Raw genomic sequence first — 8,304 nt, 5'->3', positions numbered from 1 at the left:
TGCCTAGGTATTCTACCTGATGGTTAAACGCACATACAAGTATGAGGAATTTGTTAGCTGGATGATCTTGTCTAGCTTTTGCATAGAAACTCTATCACGTCCAGAAAGAAGTGCATTGGTTTGTCTGTGTATTCCAGTTCCAAGCTATCTCTAAGTCTAGGATTAAATATATATTTTCAAGCTAAAAGAACCAAGTTCTCAGATGTGTATGATTCCAGATAGTATTAGATGATAAAATACAATGCCGATATAAAATGACAAGAACTAGTAAATGTTACACTTATATGGATAACGAGCAATCACATACAAGAATACTTCAATTGCAAAAGGGGAAAAGAGTAATACTTCATTACAAACAGAACTAGTTTGATGTTATCTGCAGATAAGCATACTAGATTCTAAACAAAAGGAACATACAAAGACAACTAGGGAAGATATAAAAGAAAGTCAACATCTAACCATGCAGCAGAAAAAGAACCATTTGCAACATTATTTCACCATCACTTGCTCAGTAAGGTGGATAGCGTGAACCAGGGTAAGGCCCTGCAAAGAATTTCAATCATCAATTATTCCTGATGTGTTCCAATAAGTTTTGGCATTAGAGCAAATGATGCTGCTGTTTCTAATCTTACCAGGTGGGTAGTAAGGTTCTGTTGGTGGAGGTGGATATTGTGGCGGATAGGACTGTGGTGGATAAGGAGCAGGAGGATATGCTTGTGTTGGATAGGCTTGTGGTGGAGGTGGATAAGGAGAAGTTGGATATGGAGATGGAACTGTAGGAGGATACATTGAATATGTGCTAGCTCCAGGATAAGCTGTAGTTGCATATGGAGCATAAGGAGAGGGATATGCTGGAGGTGGAGCTCCTGGTAAGTAAGGTGCGCCAGTAGCTGCAGGCTTTTGCTGTTTACATAATATGACCACATGCAATTTGTTGAAGATTTCTAATTGAATTTACAAATTATATATATATAAAATTGTTAAATGAACTTACAGATGCATTTTGAAAGTGCATGATGACCTTTATTTCTCCAGCGTACCTGCAAAACAAATGTTGGTAAGCTCCAACTTAAATGTAGGAAGAATAATTTGGTTATAGTAATGGAGTGGCATGAAACACAAGTCTTACTTCGAATGTCTAGTCTGTAGAGGCCAAGAATTGTCGTCATAACCCTGGGAGAGGACCTTTTGCAATTGAATCCTAAGCAGAGAAAAGATTAGCATCAATGCTGCAGTATATAAATTCAATATCCAAATTCTTATTCCCAAAAACGAAGATTCAGTTCCATAAATAAAAGTAAAATTTATGAACAGAAAAAAGAAGACTGGTTCCCATTATTCTAGCAGTCAAACCCTGGTCTGATTAATTAAAAGCAAAGAAAACTAGGAATGATTAAGTCAAACCTGCCGCTTCCGATGAAATCGTCGGTTCTCAAGGTATTGCTATTCCAGACCGTCACGTTCATCTCCCGGAGGCCCTCGACGAGAGGAATCTGGAATTTCTCCTGGAAGGTGGGATTCTTGCTGCCATCTGGGATCCCAAATCAAAGAAGATTTTTCAGCACACGACCCAGTAAGAGATCGAACTTGAACCTCCTAAAAGAAATTTCCTCCCAAAATCGATAACAAAGAGGTAAAAAAAAAACACCAACCTGTACAGGTGCGTGTGCGGAATTTGGAATTAGCATACTCAATGCAGACGTACGGATCCTGGCGCGAGAACAGCTCGGTGTCCCTTAGCTTGCTGCATCCAACCACTGCCCGTCCAAAGCAACAAGAATAGCAAAGGGCAAAGTGAAGGGAGGAAAAATCAAACTGCACCGAGGAGGAAATTGGTTAGAGAAATTACCTGTAACGTCGAGGATTTGGTTTTGGATTCCAGAAACCATCGCCATGGTGATTGAAGAGAAAAAGTAGGGCGAGAAATAGGGCGAACTGTGTAACCGAACTCAGAGCAAAAAAACAAATCGATAACAACGAGGCAGCTATCAGCCTGCAAAAATGAAAAAGTTCGGCCAATCCGGAAAAGAGAGACGTGGCATGTTGCGTTGGTCAAAGTCAAACCGTGTGGTGATGGTGGATGGAGCGGCAAAGTCAATGGGAATAACTGGTCAACTTGGGCGTCAAAACTAAAACAAAGAAATAAAATCGAGCAAATTAGGTTAAAACACAAGATAAAACTTTAGAGGTAAGTCACCGCCCCACTAGATTTTCACTCATTTTTAATATATAATTATGAGAGATTATTATTATTATTTTCAAAAAAAATAGTGATCATCTTTAATGCCAAAAGATTTATATAAACCATATAATCTAAGTTTGAAGTAAATTATAAATAAATTGAATCGTTGTTGTTTAATTTAATTCATTTACATTTCAATTGCCATTCTAGAACAAATGCACCGTTATGTTATTTCAAAGCTCACATTTGTCCACAATAATGAATATTCTTATACTGAATTTTGCTAACTCGATTCAACCTCGGATAGGAAGAACTTACCGATTACAATGTTTCAAATGATATTGTTTTGATCAGATCGTACATGCGTATACAATGTTTCAATTTATAAACGTGATCGAATTCACACTTGCACCATGAATAGAAACGAAATCTAACACGTCAAACTGTGGAGTTTCAACTGGTCACAAGGCCGCCGCGCAGCCTACCTCGTCGCGCCACCGCAGGAAAATTACTGCCGCGCCGTAGTGCGCCAGCGCGCCGGCGATGACGAACACGTGGAATATCTGGTGGCTGTGGCCGGCGAGGTCGAACCTCCCGGGCTTCCACCGTTCCGGCACCCGCGCCACGTAGAAGGCGGTGCCCGTCAGATACGCCGTCGCCATGGCCGCCTCGTAGGCCAGCGTCACGTTGCGCCGCGGTTCGCCCCAGTTGACGACGGCCGCGTGCAGGGCGGGTACTATCCCGGAGAGGCCCATCCCGGCGAAGAGCCTGGCGCGGTAGGCGCGGAATTCCCCGCCGGAGAACTGCGGGGAGAGGAGGGTGAAGACGGTGACGAAGCCCATGGTGGAGATGGAAACGAGGTAGATGAGCTGCCAGTGAAGCTCGCACTGGAAGATGTAGTAGATCGGGGGAAAGAAGGAGGTGACGATCATGATGGCGATTCCGGCGTAGTCCACGCGGAGGAGGAAGAGGTTGAGGCGGCGCGAGTGGCAGCAGAACAGGTGGCACGCGCTGCTCGAGAGAAGGCAGAACATGGCGCCGCCGAGGAAGACGAAGAAGGGCCACCGGACGGCCACCGGCGCCGATTTCTCGGAAGCGGAAATGCTAACTGGAAGCTTGATGTACGAAGCTGCTTCCTGCTCGCAAAAAAGTTCACAATTTTTATCAAAATTCTTTTAAATTTGTGAAAGATTCAGGTATATCTTTTACGCAGATGAAATAAAAGAAAATAAATCGAGACTTACTCCGAAGAAATTGCCAAGATTGCTGGAGACATTCTCGACTGCACTTGCTGGGATCGTCCTGCAACCACCAAATTTCACAGAATAAAATTAACTCTAAACTAATCAGTGAATCAGATACATCAGGTGGATACAAACACCAATTTTCACTTAAGTAATCATATTAAGCGTTCAAGAAAACATCGAGATCTCTCACCAAGTGAGATGGCCAACAAACTGAGCCACCTCTGGCAGATGATGACTGACATGAAGCAAAGTCAATCCCAAGAACACGATGAATCCCAGCACATGCCTGAAACCGCAAAGTTCTACTAAGCGTCAAGACATGAGACATTTGTTTTGCGAAAGAAAGAGGCAGAGATTAAAGGGGAGTGAGCAAATACGTCCAGATGTTGAGGGTTTCATTGTGCCACGAGAAGAAACTGAACAGAGCATTCTTTAGAGGCCACTCGGCTCTGTAGTAGTTTTTTATGAACTCGTTCTCCTTCATGTAACCTGGAAGCTCATCGTAGCTCACTAGCTTCCATTGCTTCTTTGCCTTCCCTTCCTTTTCTGGCTTTTCCTTCTCCTCCATTGTTAAACCTTGTTCCTCTTCCGCCTTCATCACTTACGAAGATTGTTTTTCATCTTATTGTGACAGGAAAGGAAAGGGAAACAAGCTTTAATTGGAGAAGGAACAAGAAGCTTGGGCTGTTGCGGCTGCTATTGTTGGTAGGAAGAATCGTTCGATCATTGAAAGCTTCGCGGAGCTGCCAACTATCTCATCCACCTCATTTATTGTTCACTTACTTATTGACGTTGCCTTGGTCTTTGAGTAGCATTCATATGCTTTCCTCAAACAACTAACCACCTATTTATATTTTTAAAATCTTAGTCCTTTATCTGGTTGGGGCAGTTGGAATAGAAAGGCAACAACCAATTAAAACAGACAGCCAACCCTGGCCTACACAGTTGCGTTAATGCCCAATCATATGATTCATATTAACCAGCTCAAGATCATTGAATTTGCAACTGGTCACGTGCGAAGCATGCATGGTTCGACATTTTGGCAGCGCCTGAAATATTCTATCCGTTCACAAAAATTGTATAGGAGATTTCTGCAAATTGAACGTGCAAGATCCATCGGATTTTGTCTGCATCCTAAAGAGGAACCAAGGCATCTCTGACATCTTAAAGTTCTACTAGGCAGAAATTTTAAAGGATATATAAGTTATAACCATTTTCAGAGCTATTCATGAAAGAAGGATTCAAAGATAACAACCAAATAACACTGAAAGAACCCGCTTACCAGACGGGATGCAAGAAACAATTAATCCTTACTAAATCTAAGGGTGTTTTGTTTAATCTAAAACTTCATTAGGAGTGCTAAAATATGCAAGCACCTTAGATACTGCCACCAGTAGAATGATTAAGCTTGTACCAAATGTCTATTGGTAGTAGTATGTTTAACATAACATTGCATAAGAAGATTAAGACGCTGAACCTGTTTTACCTAATCCTGGTACATCCCCTCCCAGCCATTAACTAACCTCTCCTTAATGCCAACACCGAAATTGAAACAAGCTAGAAAGCCAAGATGCCGGAGACAGATGCAGTGTGGCACCTCACTTCCTCTTCTTGGAGGGTGGTTGTTGGAGCTCCTCATCCTCTTCCTCGTCTTCGTCATCTTCATCTCCATCGTCGTCCTCTTCTTCGTCATCGTCATCATCATCCTCGTCATCTTCATCTTCACTTCCTCCTTCACCATTGGCCTGAGGGTCATCATATGCGTCATCTCCATTATCATTCTCTTCACCAGAAACATCATCTTCGCCCCCATCATCTTCTTGTTCAGCTCCATCCTCATCCTCGTTATCGTCCTCCTCATCATCTGACTCACCATCATCCTTGTTCTCAGGGACTGCTTTGTGTTTGCCTCTTTGACTCATTCTTAAGAGGAAGATCACAGTAAGCGCCAACATAACTAAATATAGAAAAGGTTTAGAGAACCTACCCGTAAATTGCTTCTGACTCTACCCTCAGAGGGGCAGTTTCACCTGACAATAATCCCACCTGCAGCAGATTCAACTTTAGCAGTGAGGAAGAAAAAAAAGTACATGTTATCAAGGAAACAACGGCAACCAATGATCTCAGACTTGCTGTGAATCAGGCATCTTCTTATATGAACAAACAAAGGAGTTTGTACAAAAAGACATAATAGTTTCTCAATAGTTACAACCGGAGTGATTCCCACAGTTCCCAGGTCAAAATATAAAGTGCAGATATTATCATAGTCTGTTCCAGGTATAACTGGATAAATAAGTTACGGTACATGAAGTTGCCATGATTTCATTAGAGGGTAACACAAGATTTAAAAGAGAAATCGACAGAGAGATTAGACCAAACAAAACGAAAATGCAAACAATAAACATTTACAGCATTCTCCATTATTATTCACATGCTCTGATAAAAATGATTTATTAATTATTATGAATTGGTAAAAATGGACATTTAATGCATAGACTTGTAAAACATGGCAATCACAAAATAAGAGAATTTTTTTCTAGCTTTCATTTTTCAAGGGAAAAAAAAAGAGGATATGGAGAATGAAAAGGAAAGTAAAAAAAGGCAGTTGCCGCAATTTTTTCTCTATAAAATAAAAATTATATCATAAACAAGGGGTGATCAATCTTTCTGATAAATAAGAAAAAAATATTGACTTTCTGTTTGGATTGCACTTATTTTAGTGAAAAATCCTTATCAGACATATTTGGAATTTTTTATGAATAGTTTTCCCTTGAAAAGGAAAATGAAAACGAGTATGTTTCTTCATAAGTAACACAGCCTAAACCACCCAAGCTAAAACATCTTAGTTTAGAATCAAGAAAATGTTTCTGAGAAGAGGAAGCAGCCTAACTTAAGAGGATTCATTAATTATCAAAATACTACAATTAACCCTACTAGGAGGCCTTGGAACTTTTTTCCTTTTGATAAACACTTCCACTGATAAATAAGAATTACTGCAAGCATCTAAAACTCTCCTCATTGACAATGTAACTCTTTCTGCATCATTTGGACAGTTGGATGTATACATCAATTAGAGAACAATGCGTACAAACCAGATTATAGTTACAGTAACGAAGACGTATTATAGTAGGTTGTTCCCCATCATGCAGAGACTCGACAGCTAAAGGTAAAAAAAGTAGATAATGGAGACAAAACACCAAAGTCCCATCCTCAAATATGAGTCCACCTACAAAAGCTAAGCCGTCATAGGAAAGACAAAATAAAGGCCTAATTCACCTTAATATTCAAAACAGTTCAACATTGCAACGAAATACTTATCATAACACCACCTAGGCCTATTCTAAGTTTGGAGGCATCCAGTAAACATCATAAAAAGAAGGGCAAGGCCATACAAAAGCTTCTCAAAATAATATCAATCTACTTAGAGGCTGTCAAAGTCACATTCCTTAATCTTCCCCAAACTAAGAAACGCAGAATCATCTGAGCAACATAATGAAAAGAGGCTGTAGAATTACATGACAGATATGCAGAAAGGTATACCTCACTACTTATATAGCTCGAAAAAAAAAACCAACTTAGTCAATCTTCAAATTCGCAACTTAATTAAACTTAAAAAGAGATCGAGAGACCAAAAAAAAAAAAAGGAAAAAAACCCAAGGGAGGGGAAGAAACCGTACAGGCAGGAGAAGCCAAAGGAGAAACCTTTCTGTAACCATTACAGATTCTGCCACTAGCAATTCCACCATAGAGTAGAGGGCAGTAGCTCCATCACTCCTGCTTTGCCCTAAAGCTTCCATTTCTGCAACCCAACCACTACAATCCGCAAAGTGCAGCCACAAAAGCTGGAAGATAAACAACCTACCGCCCCGACTAGTGGCAAAAACCAACTCGACCGGGTAACGAAGAATGAAGAGGAGAAGATCCTACCTGGGAGAAGAAAGATGGAATCAAAGGAGAGTACTTCCAACTGGATGCCAACACGGCTAGATCTCTCGTTTGCTCTCTCCCCGATGTGGAGGGGATCGATTAGGGTTTGGGCGGAATAGAGTTTGCATCCGGATCCTCTCCAAACTATCGTATGGATCAGAGCGAGACTTGGAATTATGCGACGAGAAATCTGATATCGTACAGTTTTTCAGAACGACTGTAAGAATGCAACAGATTACAAACTTGAACAGGATCCTGAAAACTTTTGGGTATTGGGCCGCGAAATGCCGCTTACTAATAGCTCGGAAGTCAAACTCAATCCAAAACTAACACGACTACTTGCGAATCTATGGATTGTTTTGGGAAAAATAAAATATAAAAATGACGTCTTTTTATTATAAGAGTGCTTTTAAAAAAAGTAAATAATACTTTTTATTTTGCAAAAGTGGGGGTCTGTTGTGCTTTTAGAAAATATTTGGTTTTATGTAAAGTGCATTAGAGTGGACTATTTGCGATTCTATAATATTTGCATTTTTGTAAAAGTGTATTAAAGGGATCTATTTGCTATTTTTGAAAATATCTAGGTCTTGCAAAAATGCATTAGTGGGTCTTTTTTCGATTTTATAAAATATTTGGATTTTTTTCAAAAGTGCGTTAGACAACTATTTGCGATTTTACAAAAATTTGGGTTGGTTGTAAAGTGCATACAAGGTCCATTTTCAATGTTATAAAATATGTGGATTGTTTTGCAAAGTGCGTTAGAGGGCCTATTTGGGATATATAAAATATTTAGGTTTTTGTAACAATGCATTAGAGGGGTTTAATTGCTATTCTATAAATGTCTAGGTTGTTGCAAAAAATACATTAGAGGGTCTATTTGTGTTAGTAAAGTATAATTGGATTGTTTGGCAAAAGCACATTATAGGGGTCTACTCGACAATGTAGAAG

The 8,304-nt window shown here is 40.0% G+C and overlaps 3 protein-coding genes across 5 annotated transcripts; all 3 read right to left on the bottom strand.

Moving 5' to 3' along the window:
• Positions 1-250: 250 nt before the first annotated feature.
• On the bottom strand, positions 251-1,985 carry LOC141840188 (elicitor-responsive protein 3-like). Of its 2 annotated transcripts, none has more exons than XM_074728103.1 (7): positions 1,850-1,985; positions 1,653-1,757; positions 1,405-1,531; positions 1,130-1,201; positions 995-1,040; positions 633-906; positions 251-543 (listed from the first exon to the last, which is right to left on the bottom strand). In XM_074728103.1, the coding sequence occupies exons 1-7, from the start codon at positions 1,893-1,895 to the stop codon at positions 509-511; spliced, it is 705 nt and encodes a 234-aa protein (XP_074584204.1). In that variant the 5' UTR covers positions 1,896-1,985; the 3' UTR covers positions 251-508. The 2 variants fall into 2 exon arrangements, with proteins under 2 accessions (XP_074584204.1, XP_074584213.1); XM_074728112.1 differs by having other exon boundaries at positions 633-903.
• A 500-nt stretch (positions 1,986-2,485) lies between these two features.
• Positions 2,486-4,145, bottom strand: LOC141842031 (heptahelical transmembrane protein ADIPOR1-like). The gene is made up of 4 exons (XM_074730250.1): positions 3,807-4,145; positions 3,620-3,715; positions 3,427-3,484; positions 2,486-3,318 (listed from the first exon to the last, which is right to left on the bottom strand). The coding sequence occupies exons 1-4, from the start codon at positions 4,025-4,027 to the stop codon at positions 2,644-2,646; spliced, it is 1,050 nt and encodes a 349-aa protein (XP_074586351.1). The 5' UTR covers positions 4,028-4,145; the 3' UTR covers positions 2,486-2,643.
• Positions 4,146-4,823: 678 nt separating this feature from the next.
• Positions 4,824-7,625, bottom strand: LOC141842985 (uncharacterized). 2 transcript variants are annotated; one of them, XM_074731005.1, is made up of 4 exons: positions 7,357-7,625; positions 7,107-7,242; positions 5,417-5,475; positions 4,824-5,352 (listed from the first exon to the last, which is right to left on the bottom strand). In XM_074731005.1, exons 2-4 carry the CDS (start codon positions 7,224-7,226, stop codon positions 5,028-5,030), a joined length of 504 nt encoding a protein of 167 aa, XP_074587106.1. In that variant the 5' UTR covers positions 7,227-7,242; positions 7,357-7,625; the 3' UTR covers positions 4,824-5,027. The 2 variants fall into 2 exon arrangements, with proteins under 2 accessions (XP_074587106.1, XP_074587097.1); XM_074730996.1 differs by having other exon boundaries at positions 7,107-7,228; positions 7,357-7,623.
• Positions 7,626-8,304: the final 679 nt, after the last annotated feature.

Source organism: Curcuma longa, chromosome 1 (assembly GCF_044706935.1).
Source record: "Curcuma longa cultivar G26 ecotype Majalengka, Jawa Barat chromosome 1, ITB_CL_G26_1.1, whole genome shotgun sequence".
Classification (NCBI taxonomy): Eukaryota; Viridiplantae; Streptophyta; class Magnoliopsida; order Zingiberales; family Zingiberaceae; genus Curcuma; species Curcuma longa.
Note: the sequence above shows the minus strand (reverse complement) of the source record. Positions and strands in the feature narration are given on the sequence as shown.

Bases quoted from the DNA above. Each gene is read 5' to 3' on its own strand.
- LOC141840188 (XM_074728103.1), bottom strand. From the start codon at position 1,895: ATGGCGATGGTTTCTGGAATCCAAAACCAAATCCTCGACGTTACAG. The intron at 1,758-1,849 runs GTAATTTCTCTA...TTGGACGGGCAG, and splicing joins CCAAATCCTCGACGTTACAG to TGGTTGGATGCAGCAAGCTA. The intron at 1,041-1,129 runs GTAAGACTTGTG...TTTGTTTTGCAG, and splicing joins CTACAGACTAGACATTCGAA to GTACGCTGGAGAAATAAAGG.
- LOC141842031 (XM_074730250.1), bottom strand. From the start codon at position 4,027: ATGAAGGCGGAAGAGGAACAAGGTTTAACAATGGAGGAGAAGGAAAAG. The intron at 3,716-3,806 runs GTATTTGCTCAC...TTGCGGTTTCAG, and splicing joins GAAACCCTCAACATCTGGAC to GCATGTGCTGGGATTCATCG. The intron at 3,319-3,426 runs GTAAGTCTCGAT...TTTTGCGAGCAG, and splicing joins ATCTTGGCAATTTCTTCGGA to GAAGCAGCTTCGTACATCAA.
- LOC141842985 (XM_074731005.1), bottom strand. From the start codon at position 7,226: ATGGAAGCTTTAGGGCAAAGCAGGAGTGATGGAGCTACTGCCCTCTAC. The intron at 5,476-7,106 runs GTACGGTTTCTT...AATCTGCTGCAG, and splicing joins TCCTTTGGCTTCTCCTGCCT to GTGGGATTATTGTCAGGTGA. The intron at 5,353-5,416 runs GTAGGTTCTCTA...CTTCCTCTTAAG, and splicing joins GAGTCAGAAGCAATTTACGG to AATGAGTCAAAGAGGCAAAC.